Source organism: Melopsittacus undulatus, chromosome 2 (genome assembly GCF_012275295.1).
Source record: "Melopsittacus undulatus isolate bMelUnd1 chromosome 2, bMelUnd1.mat.Z, whole genome shotgun sequence".
NCBI classification, from domain to species: Eukaryota; Metazoa; Chordata; class Aves; order Psittaciformes; family Psittaculidae; genus Melopsittacus; species Melopsittacus undulatus.
In genome coordinates this window covers 82,972,410-82,994,743 of record NC_047528.1, presented here as the reverse complement: position 1 = coordinate 82,994,743, position 22,334 = coordinate 82,972,410, and the positions used below count along the sequence as shown (strand labels likewise).

The 22,334-nt window shown below is 43.1% G+C and overlaps 1 protein-coding gene across 10 annotated transcripts in view; it reads left to right on the top strand.

Moving 5' to 3' along the window:
- The window catches only part of DMD (dystrophin), a 1,017,291-nt gene extending 1,005,154 nt beyond the window's left edge, over positions 1-12,137 (top strand). For 6 of the 10 annotated variants that reach the window (XM_034074487.1, XM_034074488.1, XM_034074490.1 and 3 more), the window contains one exon: positions 9,662-10,236. In XM_034074487.1, the coding sequence (XP_033930378.1) occupies positions 9,662-9,759 (98 nt within the window). In that variant the 3' untranslated portion in view covers positions 9,760-10,236. Of the gene's footprint in view, positions 1-3,609; positions 3,642-9,661 lie in introns of all 10 variants that reach the window. The other 4 variants (XM_034074486.1, XM_034074494.1, XM_034074493.1 and 1 more) reach the window with 2 other exon arrangements.
- Positions 12,138-22,334: the final 10,197 nt, after the last annotated feature.

The window sequence follows — 22,334 nt, the reverse complement described above, 5'->3', positions numbered from 1 at the left end:
ATTTCTGGAAAGGGAAATTCTGCTGAATACCTGATGATTGTTGTCCTTAAGGAATTTTTCTTTCCTTTTAATCTGCAAGGCTTCCCATCCAGACCTCTTTTACTTTGCTGCTCCCAGCAAATTCACAACTGCTGCAGCTGCTTCAAACAGCTGCTGTGCTAACTCAAAACAGATGTCAAAGCCAGAGGTCTGACATTTAGTGCTAATCTACCATTAAATACCACCTCAGTGGTTTATTTGACCCTGCTTGATAATGGGCCACAGAGGAAAACATTTTCACGCTGTATTTGTACCCAAGCTTCTAAATCTCCAGGGAATTGGTTCCCAGTTAGAAAGTAAGATTGACAGGCCAGTATGTTTTAAAGCCAGATTCATCTCTTCTGCAGCACTGAGAACAAACAAGTTGCACTGCTTCAGGTAGATTTCATGTCAGACCACCCTGTGCTTTGCAGTTACTGATTTGTGGCAAATGCTTGCTATGAATGAAGCTCAGAGAGGAATTTAGGGACAGAAGTTCCTGAGCTAACTAAAGTTGATGAGAGAACTTCCCAGGCCTTCAATGCAGGGCCTTGATGGTGGATAATAAGGAAGGGGGAGATAAGCAGTGATTAGAAATGTGACCACAATGGCTCAGAAGAGTTGAGAGGCCATGACATAACATGGAAACACTTGGAGAGGGATCAGTACTCACCGTTATTATTTAACATAGTATTGCTTGATACAGTTGTTGACTTGTGCTATGAAATTACAGCCCAAAGAAGTTTGGATGCCCTATTGCTCGAAGTGTTCAAGGCCAGGTTGCATGGGGCTTTGAGCAACCTGGTCTGATGGAAGCTGCCCCTGCTCCTGGCAGATGGGTTGGAACTAGATGATCTTTAAGGTCCCTTCCAACCCGAACCGTTCTGTGGTTCTATTAATCTGCATAGATGAAATTTCTATTAATACATCTGATTTCAGGTTTGATTCGATCACACCCTGTGTACCTTTGTCTGTGATACAATGTCATGTAGATTTCCAAAACAAAAAAGAAAGACTGCTATTTTGTAAGGGCAGGAAATCCTGATTTGAGCAGTAATAATAGATAAACACCTGTGGATTGTGTATCAGTATTTTGATGCCTTATAGAATACAAATTTTCAGAACCATGGCAATACAGACAATCTTCTTCCTCTACAATTTATGTGAAACCATACTCCTTGCCATAAAACTTAAGAGACACACATTCATTCACATGCAAAGAAGAAAATAAAGTAAAATCCATTAAACCCTTTTTAATCTCCCTCTAAAAGAAATCAGCTTATGTAGTAGTGCTACTGTTTGTTGCAGTTAACAATTTCTAGGGCTAATTACCCCAGACTTTTCTCACCAGCTGTTTTGTGTAGTGCAGAGCTATCCCAGTTACCTTTAAATACATTCATTTTCAAATAGAATCCAGTCTCTATCACAGATATTTAAATTAGATACAGTGTAGCTGCAATCTTAGGTGCTTGTGGAGACAGGTAGGCATTTTTTAAGATCTCCAAAATGATCCAATATTTTGCGTGTAGGCAGTTCCTTCTCTCCTCTTGACCGAAAATGAACTGTCCTCCACTGTATATCATTTGTGCCCCAGGACATCATCTTGAGCACCTCACTATATCATGCTGCAGTTTCTGGAGGCCTTAGCTAGACCACCGACTCACCTAAACTCTAGGGCTGTACCTCAGAAGACCAAAGGGTGCAATGGATTTTATATCTTCATTTTCAAGGCGTTTCTGTTACATGATTTATATTTGTGACAGCTTCTCATCTTGCCTCCTGGGAGGTGTTTTTTAGGGAATTCATGGCTCCTTATCAATCACCAGAGGAGGTCATGGGCTGTGTAAGTGCTTATATAAATCCAAGAGAGTTAGGCAGGCCTGCAAAGTGAAGTTCTTAGAACTGAAGTGGCACCTCTATGGGCCATCAAGCTCACCCTGGTACCTCTGTGCACCAGTAGCACGTGTGGTATAGACAACCTGAATCAAGGTTCCCCTTAGCAGAATAAAAAAACACCTGCAAAGCATGACTGTAAACCTGTTATGCCCCATCCCTGGCAGTGTTCAAATCCAGGATGGTTGGGGCTATGAGCAACCTGGTCTAGATGAAGGTGTCCCTGCCCATGTGATCTTTAAAGTCCCTTCCAACCCTAACCATTCTATGATTCCATGATCATTTCTAATAGTAAGCATACTACTGTGGAGAGCAAGAGGGAAAGGAAGGGCATAAAACTTCCTCTGTTCAATAAATCATAACCTTTGCTGTCCAGGCCCTTCAGAGGCTGCCCCCGCTGTTTCCATTGCCTAGAGTTTGCAGCTGAGCAGCAGCTGTGACCTGCGGTGGTCAGTGATGCCATTCACTTCCACCGCCCTGTCCTCCTCTCCTTTACCGCCCCTGCTCAGTTTTGCTGTGATGCTGATCCTTGTTCTGCTCCTTGTAAAATACCTGCAAAGCTATTTATTGTCTTCCTTCCTTTCTCCTGCAGGCTGCCATACCTAGAAAAAAACTCAACAGCAATTAGGTTACTGACCATGTGTTCTACTGTTTGTGTCTGTATCTCTCCACATTGTCCCATACTTCATTTACAATTACATGACTTACAACAACTCTGTGGCAAAGAGCATCCTCTTTCTTGATCAGTAACTTTTTCGCTGAAGACTGCAAGTTGAGCAGTGCTGGTCCTGGCAGTAATGTGCCAGTGGCAGTGGAATGCTGCTTCTGGAGACAGTGAGCATTTTATTGCCTGCTGTGGATGTGGAGGGAAAGGAAGAGGTTTCTCTGCTGTTGATTGACACCTGGCTTCCTTTTGTTAAAAACAAATATGCTATAAGTGTTTGGGAAGAATCGGTATGATTCAAGTTTGGCTTCTGTGAAGGCTCCTTAGGAACATCTTTTCAGCTCAGCCCATTAAGGACTCCTCCATTTTAGCAGTGCAAATTGAAAGTGATGAGGTACTTTCCCTTTTTTCCCCTTTACTTAATTTTTTTTCTCCCTTTTTCCTTCTGTTCTCCAGTTTTACAGTGCTTGCAGATCAGCTTGTTGGAAACATCTTATGGAATGTATTTATCTTTAATGTGAACATGTTATGTTCCCAGTGTGCAGCTCTAGGTGGAAAATGTGTGTATGCATATGTGTAGTTGTATACCTGTATATATGTATGTAGGCCATAATAAAACTTCAGGTGCGTGGATGAATTATTTGACATTGGAGAAACATTATTTTGGCACTGATCGGTAGAAGTACTCAAGTTGAGGAAATGTGGATGCTCAGAAAGTATATTTAGGTCTTCTCTGCTACCCTTATCCTCAGCTGAAAGGCCTGTAAGTTGGTTTTAGTAGTTTTCTCAAGGGGTTTTGCTATGTTAAAACCAAGTCACAGATTACAGAATTGTGCTTGAATAAATCACGTCAGAATCATTACTTGATTTCCGTACACTTTCAGTCTTCGTGTAAAGCAGAAATGCAGTTATGTTATATTAAATTCCTAAGTTGAAATAGAAATGTCTCTTACAGTGTAAAATATATATTCACATGTGGTTTTTTTCCCTTTCTTTTCTGATATTTCTTCCACTTCCTCTCTCTGTTCCTAAAGGAGGAAATGCCCCTGGAAAGCCAGTGAGAGAGGTTAGTGAGATGCAGGCTCACTGCCATGGCTTCTGTTTGTTACAGCTTGCTTTCTGTGTCCAGCATGAGTGTGACAGCAGCACGGATTTGCTTGGGTTTGGTGAAGGGTGGGGGTGATTTTCTTTTGCTTTGGGTTTGGTATTTGCCAAGTGCATTCCCCATGCGTCCTCTAACAGTAGCATACCTCTCAACTTTCAGTGGAGACAGTGGCAGCTCAGTGATCTGCATTTTTCTACATCCTCCCAGAGGTGGAAACTCAGGAATGGGGAGGAGAAAACAGTACATTAAAATTAAGCCTCTGTATGATAAATGTGGTAAGCAGCTATGCTGCATCTTTGACTTGTGTTCTGTTGCTCTTCTATGTAAGCAGAACAGGGAGACCCATGTCTCTTGTCCTGCTTTCATATTCACAACTGTATGTACATACATGTGCCAATATATCAATATGCCAATATACCATCATCTGCAGCTACTAAACATTTTTTTTCTTTTTCTTTCAAACAATGAGAGTTGAGAGGTATAAGAGATTCAGGTGTTTTAATTTCCTGGTATATTATTGCAGAATGAAGAATGCTACTAACATTCACCAGCTCCACAGTGTTGTATTGAGCAATGCAAATGGGTGATGGTTTTCACTGTGCACTTTGGACACGGTTGGTTTGCTGCAAAATAGAATATAGAATTTATACTTCACTGCTTGTTAATATAGGAAAACGTTTTGCACTGTGTTGTCATAGCACCTTTGAAAGTATTTCCAGAGAGCCTTGATTTTTCCTCTGTGAAGCTGCTCTTCACTCACCAACCAGAAACAAGGTTTGAAAGCTGCATTCCTAGTGAAAATTATTATTAAAGATGAAATATTCAGAGGCTGCCTGAGTGCAATTGCAAGTAGCTGTGAAATGACCTTTCCTGCACAGATGATGTTCAGTGTGGATGAGGCAGAAATTGAAGGGTAACTCGATTTGCAAACTTCTGCTGGTGCAGAGAGTGGGGCTCATGGAAGCACACTGCCCTAGGATTTTTAGCAGTGCTGCTGTGAACCCCCAGTCACTGACAGGCTGCCCTGGGTAAGCCAGGATTTGTTCCAGTGTGGTGCCTTGAAATACAGTGGTTCTCTGCATTGGCTGTAGGAACTGGCACAGGTCCAGCCACTTCCAGGTGTAAGATCCTCGGTGTGGTTAAGTCTGTCCTCAAATGGCAAGTCCTGTCTCATATGGATCAAAAATAGGATGCTAGGGATGTCATTTACAGACTGCACCATTCCAGAAATTTAATGGAAATTATTTAATTTTCAGCCCTATATTTTCTTGGCTTATACAGCCTGAGAATTTTTCTCCAGCTCAGCAAAGCAGGTTGTTGATTTCTAGTATCCTCATTCAGGTTTATGCATATTATTCAGAAAAAGCTTCCACTGCTGAAGGCATACTTGATACAATTAATAAAAAATAATAAATAAACAGATAGGAAAATGTGCATGCCTTGCCTGATCATATTCCAGTAGTTTAATTCTAAAAAAGTTGACTTCAGTGAATCACTCACCACTCTCTAGCTGTACTTGTTATCACTGATGGTTCCAGAAGGGGCTAGGTAACTTGCAGAGCTGAATATAAAATGCTGTTCTCCATCTGATTACGAAGTGTATGAGCTAAGGTATAGAACAGTTTTTGCTTTATGTATGAGTCCATTTGCACAAAAGCAGATCATGCTGTTTTAAACCCACCCTGCCAAGTTTTGATCCCATTACTCACATCAGGTATTGTTTTCATGTGTAATCCCATGGATTTTGTAGCATTATTCAATATGAATGAGGGAATCAAAATCCAAGTTACCAGCAGGAAGGATTTTTCTTTTGACAGGGAAGGGTTAGAAATCCGCTACAAAAAAAGGCACTGCATTGTGTTCGGGTTTATTAATTTACTTTCTGTCCACTCTTTCAAGTCTGAATGCTTTACGTTTATTTCTCTGACAAGCTGTAGTATAAGGTCGTTATTCAGTTACTGCGCCCTCACCCAAGGGCCTTAATTCCAGTAGAGCCTCTAAAGCAAAGTCAGCAGATGTGAAACACATCACTCTGCATGTGACTAGAAGTGATGTAGTTAGTGTCTGCAGAAATAGGTGTCTTCTGCTTCCAAAGCAAATGTACCTGTTTTAATAGTCTCTCCATTTTATAAGTCTAAGTTAATACTGTCCATGTCTACTTTGAGCTTTATTGCTGTATTTCAAAGTGTGTGCTAGTTTTTTCATTATACAGTAGCTTCTCTCAACCTTTCAATGCCTTAAGTAAGCATGGAGAAAACTTTTTTAGCTTTAATGTTTTTAAAAAACAAAACAAAACAGAATTGATGCCTTCTTTGGTGGCATTACTTTAAAGATATGAATAATAATGAGTGGACAGCTATGATTTATATTTTTCCAAGTGATTTTAGGACAGTATTTTTCTCACTTGTTTGTTAATCAAAAATGTCAGTGTCCTGTGTTTCAGTCTTAGAGCGAGCAAGTAAGCAGTATTCAACAGAATAAGTAGAGCTACATAAAACCAGTGAGTACATCTGAGCCCTTATTTAGGTAACAGGCCCTATAGAAAAGGGTGCATTCATTGCACATACAGTATCAGTACATCATGGCATATGTTCACCAGCTGAGTGGCTAGAGCCCTGTTACACTACCCTCTCTTCTGGCATGTCCTCCATCCCACAATTGTCCCAAAGACTGCTGTCAACAAGCTGTTGCACTTTACGGTTCAGCTATTAACATAAACTGCAGTCAGCAGATATTTATCATGCTCTGAGCTGTAAGTTCAGATGGCACAGGAGGAGATACACAATTGTTCAGGTTTTCTGCAGAGGAAATTTAAGACCTGTGCTAGAGAGGTAGCATGGATGGCATGGGGTAGAGGGAGTTGTGTCTCCTTAATCACCCCAGCATTCCTCTGTGCAGCTTCTGTGGAGAGAGATCAGATTTGAACCATGATTATTGCAAAAATATGGCAGCAATTAACAGAGAAGAGAAAAAAGACTAACAGACTTTCCTGTAAGGTTTATGGATTAAAAGAATACCTGGTGATCCCTGGATGCAGAAGGTCTTCTTGACCTGTGTTTTTAGTTACCTGAACAATTTAGCAGTTTGTACCTACTGTGGCATACTTCTGAGAGACTTTTTTATGCATTTTTGATTGCAGTTATTCTTTCTACACCTAGCCTCCTTCTATAAAACCAGCTTGCCTGTGTTACCCTTACAGCTCTGTATCTGAAAAACAAAACAGTATTAACAAATACTGTTTTTTTCTAAAGATGGGGTTTAGCAGTTTGCTCTAACCCCGTGGAAGGGCTATCACTCTTCCTGAGCTGGTAATGAGTGGTGGTAGAGCTTCAGAAGAGCCCTGGAGTCCCATCATTGCTTCTAGAAAAAAGCAGATTGCCACAAACCTGAATAAGAGACCATAGCAGCTAGCCAGTTACAACTCTCCTGACTGCTCTGTCTCATATCTCTGGGTTGCTGAAGATGAAACAGAAGAATATTTCAAGAAATCTTTAGGCTTTAAAGTGGTTTGTAGAGGCAGGATGCTGCAGTCACTGCAGTTATATCAGTGTTATTCCAATAAAGCCGTGATGGCACATGCTACAGATGTACCTGAGCCATGTCAGAGTTTCAGGGAAGTAGCTCAAACCTGTGACAGTTACAATTCTGTTTACATAAGCATCTCCCATCAAAAATAGGGTCTTGTTTTCATATAGCTTCTTTGAATTTTCACTTTCCATGGTGTAATTTGCTGGATTGATCTCAGCCTGCATGGTGTCAATAAGAAAGATTATCCCTTACATCTAAAATAAATGTGGTAGCATACATTTACTTTAAAGTAAACTGTGTTTTGTCCAAAACTTGGCAGGCACCGTTACTTGAAGTGCTGATGAACAAATTAGAAGTTCTTGCTTATGACTAATAGGATGTCTATACCCTAATGATATATGGATGAAATTGAAGTTTGATGCATCTGTTTCACTGTGCATTAGTACAGTTAGCAAACTGTCACCAGATTAGAACCAAATATTTCTTTGTATTGATATCTGGCAATTATTACCATGCACAGCACAGGTTTCTATCGAGGCTGCTTGTCGAGTAGTATTTGAATGTAAAAGTTCTCCAGAAAAATACTCTGGATATTTCTCAGGTCACTTTTTTTCAATTCCATATATGCTGATGAATATTAACTAATGTTACTCCGAGGTCCTATGTTCTGCAGAAATGTCAGCAGTGTATGACTACCATAATTTATGAATATTTGGAAGGGGATTGTGAGTTTGATTTGCTCCACAGGGAAGGTTCACTCCTGTTGTTAGAGAAGACAGTTGCATCAGGACGACACTCTCTTTGTAGGTGGGCACTAGTAACAGTCAGGCTTCAATGCATTACAGCTAGGGAGTGCACGAAATGTGTGTCTGCATACTTTACTCACGTCCTTTATTCATTTGGTTGCTCCTTCCAGAAGGACTGGTGAGGGGCTGTCATCCAGGGTAATGCAAAGCATTCCTGGGAAGCAGAGTTGTGGGCAGATGGCATTGTAAACCCCATTTTTTTTTCCGAACCTATATTTTCAGGGAGTAAATCAAACCCTCAGGCCATAGCAACATGTAGTTTTATTGTGTCATACTTTTCCTGTTACATACTTTCAGTTGCTGGCAATGTGCGGCTTGGAAACTTCTTGAGTTAAGAGGTCATGTGCACTTCTTTGCATCTAAATAAATCTTTCTTCAGTTATTATTTTCTAATTTGTTTTTTAAGACATTTCTGTGTTTGGCCTCAATATCAGCCTGTGGTGATGAGTTCAGTAATACAATTATGTGCTGTGTGGAGTATAATTTCCTTCTGCTTGTTTAGACTGTCTGCTCATTCCTCCTTGTCCTTGAAAGAAATCTTGAACACTTGGTCCTTGGTTTGGATGCTCATCTTGTAGAGTTCCTAGATCTGTCATATATTTTTCCAGTAGGGAGACTCCAGATTCAGTTCACCTGTACAGACCATGACATCTCTGTGTTTGAGATGCCAGAGGGTATTTGAGACATAGAGGGCTGCAGATCTTGACACAGGGCTTGCAGGAGACCTACACCCTTCTGAACAGCAACTGGAGACCAGGTGGCATCTGCCAAGGGCCTATAAAATGGCAGCTTTTGGGAATTTAATCTCTCTGCCTTCAAGTCTGCTTAGTTTTTCATTGTGATAAAGGCATTTCTTACTGCTGATCAGCACTGCTACCTTTCTTATACATTTTCAGCAGATATGAGTGTGAGAAGTTGTTACAGGTTTCAGCTCCAGAATTGTGGTCTGTGGTTGTTTATCACTTCTAAGTAGGAGGACAATGGGCTGTGGTGATAGGACCTTACTCTTTACAGGTGAGGAAAAATGTGAAAGTGAACCACTGTATAGTACATACTTGATAACTGGCATCTTTGTGCTGAACTGCTGTTTGAAAAGCAAAGAATATTTTTAAAATGATTGAATGAGCTGCAGCCCTCAACATTGTAGTATCTGTGCAGTTATACTGCTGGGACCTCTTGGGTTTAATGATTTAGTTAATTACTGCTGATCTGCTTGTTTCTGTTTCTCTCCTTGATAGACTTTGAATGGTCAAACACTTGCACCACCAGTCAGAAACTTTTCTGTGATGTTGATGGATTTAATCCTTCCTTTCGGTGAACATTTGTTAACGATGAAGTTTCGTCACTACAGGGTGGGGTTTCTTGGAACACAAACGTACCATCTTATCATCAGCATAGTTTACCATAGCTGTTCAAGCCAGTATTGCTAAGTGTTCTGCAAAACCAGCAACTTTTGCTAAGGACAAAATATTGGACTCATCCAGGAGACATTTGAAAGAGTGTTCTCCAGTGTATTCCTGGGAATGGCAGCAAGTGGTGCTTGGAAAGTGACGGATCTGTGCTCAGCCTCCCTAGTAAAACATTCATTCCTACCAACATACTGCTGTGTTGTCTTCCTTTAATGTCCTCTTTGACTTTCTTTTTCAGGCCACAATGTAGGAAGCCTTTTCCACATGGCAGACGACTTGGGAAGAGCGATGGAAACCTTAGTGACAGTGATGACCGACAACAAGGTGTTAGAATAGCAAGATGTGTTTTGCAACTTCAGGCATCCCGCATGGTTTTTATAATATTCATACTACAAAGAGGATTAGACTGTAAGAGTTTACAAGAAAACAAATCTATATTTTTGTGAAGGGTAGTGGTACTATACTGTAGATTTCAGTAGTTTCCTAAGTCTGTTACTGTTTTGTTAACAATGGCAAGTTTTACACGTCTATGCAATTGTACAAAAAATTATAAGAAAACAACATGTAAAATCTTGATAGCTAAATAACTTGCCATTTCTTTATATGGAACGCATTTCGGGTTGTTTAAAAAAAAATTTATAACAGTTATAATGAAAGATTGTAAACTAAAGTGTGCTTTATAAAAATGTTTATAGAAACCCCCTTTAAAAAAACACACAAAAAAAATTACTGAGGCAGTGCATTTGTTTAGTTTCATTTCAGCTCTGTAACTACATCAGAGAGATTCATGTCCTGTGTTCTTTTCCTTGCCTAGCAAAAAGAAAAAGGAAAAACTGTATTTCCTGCAGCAACACCAAAATGCCCAACTTATATTTACTTACATTTCTCATTGGTTTTGTCTGACTAGAGCTGGCTTAAAAAAAAGAAGCTCCTGAACTTCCTGTGAAGGTAGTTATGTTGCCTCTTGCCAGTAAAATTAAGGATTACATGAATTACACAGCTAGTTTGCAATAATTAAATGAAAGAGCACATTACATGACAGAAAATGCAAAAAAAAAAACTAGGAAAAAAAAAAACAACCCAGAAGGAGAGAATTTAACGACCATCTTACGTGCCAGCGTTTTCTCTGCTGACTAAATTCCTGAATGCTATTAGTAAAGGAAAGTAGAAATTGCCTTACCAGATTAAACCTTTGGACCCTGGTGTCTAGCACCCCAGTGGCTGCTACTGCTTCAGCAGGAGCTGTGCACAGGTCTCCCCTCACATGTGGCATCACCTTTGCTGCAGAGGAGAGAAGGGAGGTAGATGTTCCTTCTGACCCCCTGTGGGATCAGCTTCTGACCCGAAGCACAAGTAGGTTATTCACAGAGCATCACTGGTTGTCCAGCTCCTGATGCTGTTAATGAGCATGAAGCTCCTCCGTCCTCTGGAAAATAAAACCAGAACTTTCCACATGTCTCAGCCTGCTACAGCAGCGAATCCCAGGGAGCTGTAATGATGCAAGCATCCTTCAGGAAAGGCTGTAGAAGAGTTACTGCTGTTTTTGTGTGCACATGGTAATCAGGTAAAGGTAGCCACACTGCTCCATGAGATTCTTATCACCAACACAAAGGCCCTGGTCCTTTCTCCTTCCCCGTTTCTCTCTACAAGTAATCCCTCACAACTAACAGCAACATGAGAAAGAGAGGAACTGATAGCAAACAGATTAGCCAGCTTGACTGCAGCTCACGAGAGGTAGGTTCAGGTATGAGGTGCTGTCAGCAAAAGCTTTACCACTTCATTCTCTTAACCAGCTTTTAATTTTACCTTAGAATATGTAGAAACACATCATCTGACTCTATATTGCAAGAGTAAAAAAATCTGTTACCTCTTCTCGTTATGAAGTGTAATTAAACTTGGGAAAGATTTTATTTAGAATGCTAGTTAACATTGAACATGGCTAGTCATGCTATTTCTACCTCACTTTGGTTTTGTGGTGTTCCTGACAATTACGTACAGATAATGTTACATCATCACCATATGTCCATTGTGTGACCAGGTCTCATCCTTTAAATAATACTAACAATGATAACCATTTACAAAGTATATAAGTACAATCCCCCCCCAAACCTTTGCTTTCCTAATAAAGAGCTTTTTTAACACTTTATTACAATAGAAACCCTCAGTATTTCTCATGGTCCTTTTTTATCAGAAGGTTTAAATTGAAATGTGAGAAAGAGATGGGTTTCTTCTTTTTTTTTCCACCCTTATATGTTAAACCTTCTCTTCAAAAGAAAATGGAAGAAAAATGGATTGCACGGTTGTTTTCATCAGGGTTTTGTTTTGTTTTACTTTCTAGATCTTAGTTTTGGAGTGAGTCTGTCAACAAATATTTAAGAAGTTGAAAGCTTTATCGCTGCTTTTTTAAGCATAATGGGAATTATTTCATATTCCTTATAATGACAAAGTATTAAACTGTAAAACATAATCAGTGTAGTTGAATACATAAATACCGTATGGCATGTTATTTCATTGTTACTCAGTACTGGTTTATTACTTGGATATCATAATATATTGTGTTTTAACACCAACACTGTAACATTTACTAATTATTTTTATAAACTTCTGTTTTACTGCATTTTTTCACAACATACCAAATTTCACCAAATATATGCCTTACTATTGTATTATATACTGCTTTACTGTGTATATCAATAAAGCACGCAATTATGGTATACAAGGTGCAGTGTTTTTTACTGAGGTTCAGCAATAAACCAAGCATCTCCTCTCTGGCAACCCTTGCCTTAGGTATGCACCCTGCACCCCATACTGCCAGTGTCTCGGTGCCTTGGCCACCTTCCTAGCAGGCAGAGTGCCAACGCTAGCACTTGGGTTTGGCTGGAAAACCAGCTCTCCCTGCGGTGGGGTTTTCTTCCCTAGTTAAGTTCCAGACATCCCATTTTTATGCTCTCTAAGCTTGTTGGAACTTAACAGCCCCACACTTTCTGCCTTGTCACAGAAGGCAGCCTCAGATCAGATTCATCTTTGCTGACCAGTCCAGCACTTGATGGTTTCCTTGCCACTAGGCGTAATGCTAAAAAACACCAGTTCTCTGGGCCTTTGGGAAGTGTGTGTTTCCATCAGAGATGTTGATTGCACACGTCCTGTCTCGTATCTAAGAAACATGCGTAGGTTTTGATACCCAGACTCCACTCAGTTGTGTCATGATGCTATCTTTGAGCTAGCTTTTGGTGGTAGAAATAATATAATGAAAAATAATAATAAGGCAGCAAAACCAGCATATGTTTGTCTATGATTTTGGTAATACAGTGAGAGAGGAGGTGGGAATTTCCTCATTTCATTCACTTGAGGAAATAACTACACATCCCACATTTATTCTCCCAGACTTGTTACTCAGGATTCACTCCCACATAAATGAATCACTGTGTGCCTTGATATATTGAAGTCTCCCTTGAAGATTACACAATCCACAAAGCACAGCAGCCAGCAGTGACATGAAGACTCTTACTTAATTCAATTAAGCGAGAGGGGAGGATAGCTTTCTCCCTGTTGCTAATGTTGGAAGGATTGCACAAGAAAGAGAACTGTTGGGTCTGAAACATGGCTATGAGTCAGAAGGATATGGCTTGTGGATGGTCTTATTAAATACTTACATGAACTAGAATGTCACAAAAGGCAGAGGAGTGGTTGCATGCTGCCTCCTCCCTTCAGTGCACTGGAAGGGGCAGGGAACACAAAACCACACACACTCAACCCAACTCACCTTCATGAAGCAAGAGGCAAATCCAAATCCTGGTCCTGCAGATAGCACATTACAGGCTGTCTGTCAGCTCTCATAAGCTTCAGACCAATCAGTGCTAGATGGGTTGGCACAATGTGGGGAGACCCACACATAGGGGGCCTTCCAATACCTAAAATGAGCCTACAAGAAATCTAGAGAGGGACATTTTACAAGGGCATGTAATGACAGGACAAGAGGGGATGGCTTTCAGGTGAAAGAGGGCAGATTTAGATTAGGTATTAGGAAAAAATTCTTTATTGTGAGGGTGGTGAGGCCAGTGTTCCAAGACCAGGTTGGATGGAGCTTTGAGCAACCTGGTCTAGGGAAGGTATCCCTGCCCATGGCAGGGGGTTTGGAACTAAATGATCTTTAAGGTCCCTTCCAACCCAAATCATTCTGTGATTCTCTGAATGCATGTGCTACCTGAGTACTGCAGATCTTACAGGCAGTGAGCACACACTGCCAGCTCATGTTCAGTTTCTCATCAATAACACCCCAAGTCCTTCTGCACAGGGCTGCTCTGAATCTCTTCTCTGTCCAACCTGTAGCTGTGCCTGGGATTGACCCAACTCAGAAGAACCCATATGTGCACCCACCACCAACTGCTGAGGACCATCAACAGATCCACGGGATGCTTCAGGATCTAGGGCGGTGACTATTTCTATTTCTAACTTCTTCTTTTCTTCTCTCTCTCCTCTCTCTCTCCATATGCTAGATTCCTCAGGATTGCAACTAATAAATCAATAAAGGCTTAGGTTACCATTACTGTGCCTTGATTGTGCTTTGTCCGAACTCAGGGATCTCGAATCTGTTTATCAGTCAGGATTCTTAGGAAAGGGTGTACTCTATACACAGGTGGGTAGAGCATACCAATAAAACTATAGGCAGCTCCACTTGGGGCTGACTGCATTGTGTTAACTGGGGGTTGCTGTCAAGGGCCAGGGGCTGGATGACAATTGAAGCTTTGTGCTAGCGAAAACCAAGTTGGAACCTGACAGCATCCTCCTGTGTCCCATGGCCAGAGTGCCCGGTACAGCCACCAGGACAGAGCTGGCAGCCTGAAGGCACCCAAGAGGAATTCCTTGAAGCACTGGTGGAATTACTTGGAGGAGCAGAGGGGGGAAGACTGTCCAAGGATGCTGGAGGTTCTCTGCTTCAATTCCAGCCCCTGGAGGGGCCATGCTCACAGCTCATCAGACGGATGGATATCCTGCTTCAGTCATCGGAGAAACTGCCATCCTTATCATCTAGGGAAACAGTGGTAGTAGCCATAAGAAGTAGGATCCACAGATGGCCCAGTGCTCTCCCCCAGTGCTTTATAGCTCCCACTGCCAGGCACAGGAAAGATTCTTGTCCCCAGAGTTGATCAGGTCAGTGGCATTTTGCTGGTCTTGGAAGCCCTTGAGATAGCTCCAGGTGGAGGCAGAAAAGGTAGTGCCAGTGTTCCCTTAGAGCCATAACCAGCATGTGGACCGGGAGCAGGTCTTGCTCATGTGCTCAGGGAGTAGCCAATCAAAAGCACTGGGATCAGGAAGGAATTTTCCCCCAGGGCAGATTGGCAGTGGTCACTGGGGGCTTTTTGCCTTCCTCTGAGCACTGAGCGTGACCACTTGTCAGGGCTGCTCCGTCCATTCTGGCTGTGCTATTGCCTGGTGCTCATGCTCCACAAAGGTGGCCCCTCATGTCTAGCAGCTGGGGGGGAAAGCTTTTTTTCTGCACAGGCTGGACTAGCAAGCGTCCCTGGGTTTTTTTGCCTTCCTCCACAGCCGAGCACAGCCCCTTCATGGGGCTCTTTTGGGTTACTGTGGCCCAAAGGCAGCTGCTCGCACTCAAAGCAGTTGGCCCTTGTGCCCTGCATGGGGGGGAGGCAGCCTTCTGGACTCCCAGGGTGGCCCCAGTGTGGTCCCAGGACTTGCTGTTCTCCTCTGGAGTACTGAGCACCACCCCTTGTCAGTCTTCCCTGGCCCATTCTGGCTGAGTTCTTTTACTGCTCTCACACCACCAGGGAACCACTCTGAAAGATTTAGAATAACAAAATATAATCTAACCTAAACTAGACTAAAATTAACTAAGCTAAACTAAGATAAACTAAATTAACTAATATAATTACACTAAACTAACTTTATTTATAAATAAAATACTCTTTCCACCTGTAACCTTTCTGTTTTGTGTCTTTGAAGGTGTTTTTGGTGCTGAAAACCCCTTGGCATTTCAGGTAAATAACGGTTTAATCATTATACAACTCATTGTGAGTGCACAAAACAGAATGGAATGGAACAGAAGAGAATGGAATGGAACAGAATAGAACAGAACAGCTATGATATGTTATGCATATAATTCTGCATGACAAGCTCTGACATAGGTCTGAGGGGCTTTCTGCAGTGCAGATCCCAAGGGAGGCCAGTCCCAGGCTCTGAGGCCTATGAACACCCTCTGGCCCCTGACAGGCCTGCACTCCTCATCTACTCTCCTTTAGACATGTATGGGGTGCCACTGGAGAGAGACAGCATTGGGCCAAATGGACTCCTGATGGAGTGGGGTTGTTCCTCAGGCTTTCGTGTTTTGCTCTGTTTCTCCAAAAGAAACTCAGGTATTTTAAAAAACTAGTATTTGGGGGAGGGGTGGGGCTGGGAGTGTGTAGGAATCACAAGGAAATGAGCAGATATTGCCCACATAAAAAAGATTTGCAACCACTTAGTTCAGGAGCACATCCTGCTTCAGGCTGAGGGCTTTAACTTTGAGCCTCACTGAGTCAGAGATGTAGTATTTTGTTATCCTGTGAAAACCCAAGTAAACTGGATGAACACAGAGTTCAAGAGTTTCAAAAACCAGTTCACATGTTTTTGCATATCAGTTCAGATGCTCAAATGATCCACAAGCTACATCCCTCACTCCCATCAGAAGGCACAGGCCTCCTTCCCACAAAGTGAAAGCGCAAACACCTGTGATGGGGCACGATACCCATTCAAACCCATCCACTAGTGCAGGGCAGGGAAGAAATGTCATCCAAAATTTCCTCAGCATATACTGTTAGGAAAAGAAGAAAGTAGGCGAAAAAAAACCCTGGAAGTTGGAAGAGACCTACAATGATCATCAAATCCAACTGCTCGACCACTTTAGGGCTGGCCAAAGGTTAAAGCATGTTATTAAGGGTGTTGTCCAAATGCCTCTGGAACGCTGATGGGCATAGGGCATTGGTCACCTCTCTAGGAAGCCTGTTCCAGTTTTTTAGCGACTCTCTAGGTAAATGAAATGCTTCCTCATGTCTACTCTAAACTGGCCCTGGCACAGAGCTGAGCCATTCCCACATGTCCCATCAACGGATCCCAGCGAGATCAGCACCTCCCTCTCCATTTCCCCTCCTTGGGTCCTTGGGGAGAGCAATGAGGTCACCTCTCAGCCTCCTCCCCTCCAAACTACAGAAATCCAGTGTCCTCAGCCCCTCCTCACAGGACTTGCCTTCCAGCTCTGTCATCAGCTTTGCTGCCCTCCTGGATGCATGGAAGGACCTTCATGTTCTTCTTAAATGGCGGGGACTCGAACTCCACCCAGTACACAAGGTGAGCCTGCACCAGTGCTGATTACAGTGGGACTATCACCTCTTTCTCCTTTTTTTCTGTCGTGTTTTCTTGTTACTAGTTCCCAGCTTCCTGGATGACTGCCCTCCTCCTTTTCTGTATGTGCTGTAGTGGACGCCTGTGGCCCCTGCACAGTTCAGGCCTGGAGCAAGCAGCCCAGCTCCCTCTCAACTTCCCTGACACCTTTCAGCTACTGACAGTGCCCCGCAGCTCAGCCCCTGCTGCAGGAAGGCCTCCACCAGGGCACCGAGTGCAGCCCTGCCCATGGCGCACCCTCCCCTCACGACTCCAGTGCAGGCACTTTCTGCCCCCCGAGCTCCCCGCTGCAGCCTCCCCTTCCATCGGCTCTGTCTGGTGCCCGCGCTTCCACCGCCGGGGCAGCCAGAGCAGAGCTCCCAGGGCAGGCCCTGGCCTTCACCCGAGCGCTCCCCATCCCGCCCCCTGCCCGCTCGCGTTGCCGACGGCAACCACCGCCCCCTGTGAGCGGAGCTGCAGCTCCTGGGCAAGGCCTGGCGAGGCTCGAGGGTCCTTGGGTGGCTCTCGCCGCTCAGAACTGAGGCTCCTGGGTGCGGGGTTTTCTCTCCCCCCGGTGCTGGAGGCGCCTCTCTGGAGTCCTTATTTTTAAGGGCAAGGCTGTTAACTGGTCAGCTTGTTTCTTTTGCTCTCTGGGCAGAGAGGAAGATTAGTTCTTTTTAATTTTAGCTGCTATGGTTAACATGCTGCCATTTACCCATACACTTGGAAGCCTTTCGTCTATCTGATAGGTAGGTAGGTCGGTCTGTAGCCTCCCCTGCCCTCTGCTGCCTGTGGCGCTGAGGGTGCTACATGCCAGTCACATGCCGCACTGCCCCTGCCCACCACCTCTCATCCCAGCGACTGCCACCCAGCCCAGGGCTTGCTGATATGATTTAGGAGCCCAGCACCCCTCTGCTTGCCCTGCAGGGCTGCGCAAGCATCCTGGTGCCCAGCACCACAGCACACCGGCGGGTTAGCGGCATGCCCAGCCCCTGGGTGCATTTCCCTGGCTGTGACCCATTTCAGCTGCCCATGGGCATAGATGTGCAGTCAGGCTGAAACCCAGTAAATCTTTCCCTTCTTGACACAGGCTCCACTCAGATATTTCACTGGGAATTTGTTCAGCTCAGAGGAAGCATATCAACTCATTAGAAAGTGGCATAAATCTGTGCAAGAAAAATGGGGCTTGCTGAGACCAACTAAGATGTAACGCTTTCATACATGAATTTGTGTAAGCTGATAATACTGCTTAGCAGCTAAGGAAGGTGATTACAACACATATTTAGTAGCTCATAGTGCCAAAAACATGGCAAAAAAACACTTGTGGTTAAGGCAGGGATGAGAATTATGCAAGTGAAGTGTGGAGTTTCATAAACACACAACCTTGCTGTTTCAGCCTATTGCTTAAATCCTTACTGCTTGCCACCCCAAGGCTCATATTAGTCAATTTGTCAATTGTTTACCAGTTGTAAAGACTTCTTTTTATTACTATTTGAGCATTGTAATGTATATATCATTTATTGAATACCTGGCACATCCTTTTCACTAGCTGTGTTCAAGCAAGTTCTTCTTGTTTGCTGGCATAAACACACTACTTTGCAATATTTTCCTCTCTTTCTCTCTCTCACACCTCCCTATGCACACATGCACACATATAACAAACTTTTATTGTCTTTCTTGCTGACTAGAAGAAGTTGGGGTGTTTTCCCACATGAGCGTTTCTGGGAACAACATCGTCCTCACCCCAACCTACCAGGAGGCCCAAAATGTTAACAAGTATTAAAAATAAAATAAGATTTATATAAATATGTACTTCTGGAATAGGAAATCAGAAAATCATGTTAATTTACCTCTATTTCCTTCACACATGCTCTGCTTGAATCTGAAGATGATCCAAACCAAGTGCAGTTTTGCAGGTATAATGTATTTCAGACCCTTATCAACTGTATTAAGTAAGATGAGGGTCTTTGTGAGCATATTATTTTATTAAGGCAAGGACAAGCCAAAGTAAATCATTCAGACCTCCATGAGGCTGTAGAAAGATGGTTTGGTCCCTGGCACCCATGGACTTGGTACTTCTGCACGCCTGTTTGCCATGATGTTGCCATCAGCATCTCTGCCTCTTCCAGCTGCTACAGCTCACCAGTCTGCTGCAGGCAAGAGAGAACCATGTTTCCTGATCATCTCCAAAGTGGTGTTATCACCTCAGCAAAGCAAAAGCTCTTTCTTTTCAGACTCGAAAGGAGGCAATTAACTGAATGGCTGACCTGTGAGGTGGAACGATGCAGCTCAGAAACACAGCAGTGGCAAAGACTTCTTGTGAGGCTGGGGACTGCACTAAGCCAGGCCTTGTGTGGTCATTTAGGGAACATGAGGGACACCAGGAAATGCCAAGGCATTTTATGGGAAAACAACTCAAGTGCTGTGGAGATTTACACCAGTGTATCTTTATACACTAGCAGTATTGCAACATTAACATGAGGTTAGAGCAATTTCAGAACCAGGTAGTATGTCCCAAAATGAGATTAAAACTGCTCAATATCTAAAGGCTTGTTGTTAAGTTTGTGCTAGTTTAAGATGTCCTTATTGATGATCACACACAGAGACAGAGGCATGGAACACTCCCATCTTCCATGTGTAAGTGCTCACATCTGTGCACACACAAGCCCTCTGCTGAGCCTGTTAACTGTCCAGTTCAAAAAAAGAACTGAAATCAGTTGTGTCAAAATAGATAAAGCTTGACAATGTGCATTAATTCAGCTTTGTTCTAAATCATGACATGTGTTTTGTAGCACCAGAGCAGTGTTTTACAGCCTGTGTTTTGTAGCACCAGAGCAGTGTTTTATTCCACAGTTGCTGAAGTTCCGTCAGGAATTTTGATTCTTAAAGGAAGTGGCCATAAGCACATTGGCTCCATGTAACGTCTGCTTTTCTTGTTCCTCTGAAACACCTGGCAGAGCTGGCATGGCTCTCCAGACTTTGCAGAAGGTAATAAAGACATCAAGCGTATAACTTAGCTTCTTTCATCTTTTTTTTCCCCCCCACCTTTTGTTTTTTAACTCATTGGCAAGTTCAAAGCCTTCCTTCAGCAAGATCTTACAGACAGACAAAAGCTGCTAAGCTTTTCCAGGATTTATTGTGCATGTATTTTATTCTACCTGGGTTTTGCTGGCCTCCTCTTCTACACTGAGCAAACTTATGAGACAAAACAATAGATGAAGGGAAAAAAACCACTTGCATCTTTAAATCTTACAATTGCAAGTACCCAGATTAAGCCACAGAGCTCCCTATTTTCTTACTGCAAAGCCGCAATACTGTTAACACTTGCATGATTTTATCAGGTGCTGTGTGTAGGGGTCCCTACCTTCCTGCTTCCTCAGGATATAAAGATTCCTTTAAAGTTCCCTATAACAGTAAGGATGCTTTTCCTCCCCCAACAGAAATATGTCAATTTCCACCTTGAGGACACCCATTTTTGCCTCATGTCCTTGCCTCATCCCCTGTGGTGCTGGTGGACTGAACCCTTTCCTGCTCAGTCCCAGCCGTGCCTGCTTCACCGTTAGGACCTTACCACTTCCACCCAGGTTGCCTGTCCCCATTCTGTGCCCATCTTCACCCCCATCCCACACTGACCCCAAGCTTCAGATCTGAGTGCATCTGAGAGCCCTCCCCTCAGCCCCCAGCACAAACCCCTTGGTGGCAAGGATGGGCCATTCCTACCCTGCTCCTGCATAGGCTGCTGCCAAAATCACCTGTGTCTGAAGTCACCCTGAGCTTCCTGTTGCATGGCTGATGCTGTGGGGCTGTACGTACCACAACTTCATTACTTTGCTTTCCCCTTGTGCCCATATCTTTAACAAAAAACACGAACCACAGCTGGTAACAAGATCCAGGGAGTGCTCCCTTACAGCACAACACATTTGCCTAACGCTTTGTGTTGTCTTTCCTTCAGTGTCTGGGGTTGTTTTTCCCTCAGACTGATTTTCCTACTGAGCCTCATTTTTTGTGCTTCATTAACATTTACATTTATGCCACTTCTAACACATAGCTTTGCTTATATAGCAGGCTCTCCTTCTCCAGCCCCCCCTCTTCCATTCCTGCAGGGGTCTCTGCTTGCTTTCTATATAATTAGGGGTCGGTGCCATTTAGGTCTGGGGTCCCATACATGTTTCTCTTTATTCCTTATCACCTTGGACTGGAGTTTCTGACTTTTCTCACTCTTGACTTCTCTAACCCTGAGTAAATAATTTTTCCTTTTGTGAATGAGACTTCCAGCAAGAGACTCCATTCTTTTAATGCAGTGATGCAGAAGATGAAAATCTTTGTAGGAAGAAATGCTGGTTCTCCTTTTTTTTTTTTTTGCTTAGGGGGTTTTGATAATTTTGTTTTCTTCCTTGAAGGCTTGGGTTTTTTTTGTTTAAGAACAGGGGTTGCCACCTTGCTTGCTACTGGAATTTATGCTGAAAATGGAGGTTGGCCCATACACCAAACAAGGCTGCATAACCCCCATGGACTATGACTGCCAACAGTAGCCCAATGACTCTGCCTGCAAAGGGGGGCTGGAAATTCCACAGTTTACATCCAGTGAAGGTAATTCACTAAAGTAGCATGTTACTTTTTACCTTGTTTTAAAGAAATAAGCACACAAAGTCATTACTCAGTGAGTTTATGGGTATCTCTACCTCACAGAATCAGACCACCAACACTTAGATGGCTTACTGCGAATCTGGTAGCCACACTTCAAGTATGTTACTGAGGAAATTAGGCACTGATCACAGCTCACTTTGCTGCTCACTTATGCCCATCCATCAGCATTGAGGGCAATAGGAAAGCTGTGGTCCCTGGGCAGGCAAAGACCATGGTGAGAAGCCCAGCTGGTTCCATGTCAGGCATCAGTAGCCCTTGCTCCAGGAGCGGGGCTGGCAGTGGCTGTTGCTATGGGCACGAGAGCAGCAAATAATGATAACGTCAAGGCAGACTAAGGGGAAAAGTGTAAGACAGGATTATCTCTGTTTCAGTCTGAATACGGCTTCAAATTAACTGTGGTGAGCAATTACCTGTGAAGAAATAATAGTGATGATTCTCCAGTTTAGAAGGAAACTCCTTTAACAACGGTCTGCAAGAGACACTTTTGATTTTGTCTACAATAAAAGGGCATTTTTTTTCTTTTGTATAAGAAAAGAAATCATGGTCAATGAAATATCCCACATCAGCTATTGCTAAGGCAGCTTCTTCATTATGGCATGCACTAGTTGGTATTATTTTTTCCAGACTGTTGGCTGTTGTGCTCGGGTGGCCTTCCCACCCATTCCTCCCAACCCCAATGGAAGGTTTTCATTCCCACAGATAAGGGAACATTTGCTCAGCTCCCCTGCACTGAATTTTTCTCCAGCGGGGCTCTGCACATAATCTCAGCACTTTGATCTTTGCCTGTCACTGGCAGGATAACTTTCCTGACTTTCATCCAATTTATACAAATTATTTGACCTTTTTCCTTTTGCCTTCAGCCACAAAGCACTCAGCTGCCACACAGAGCA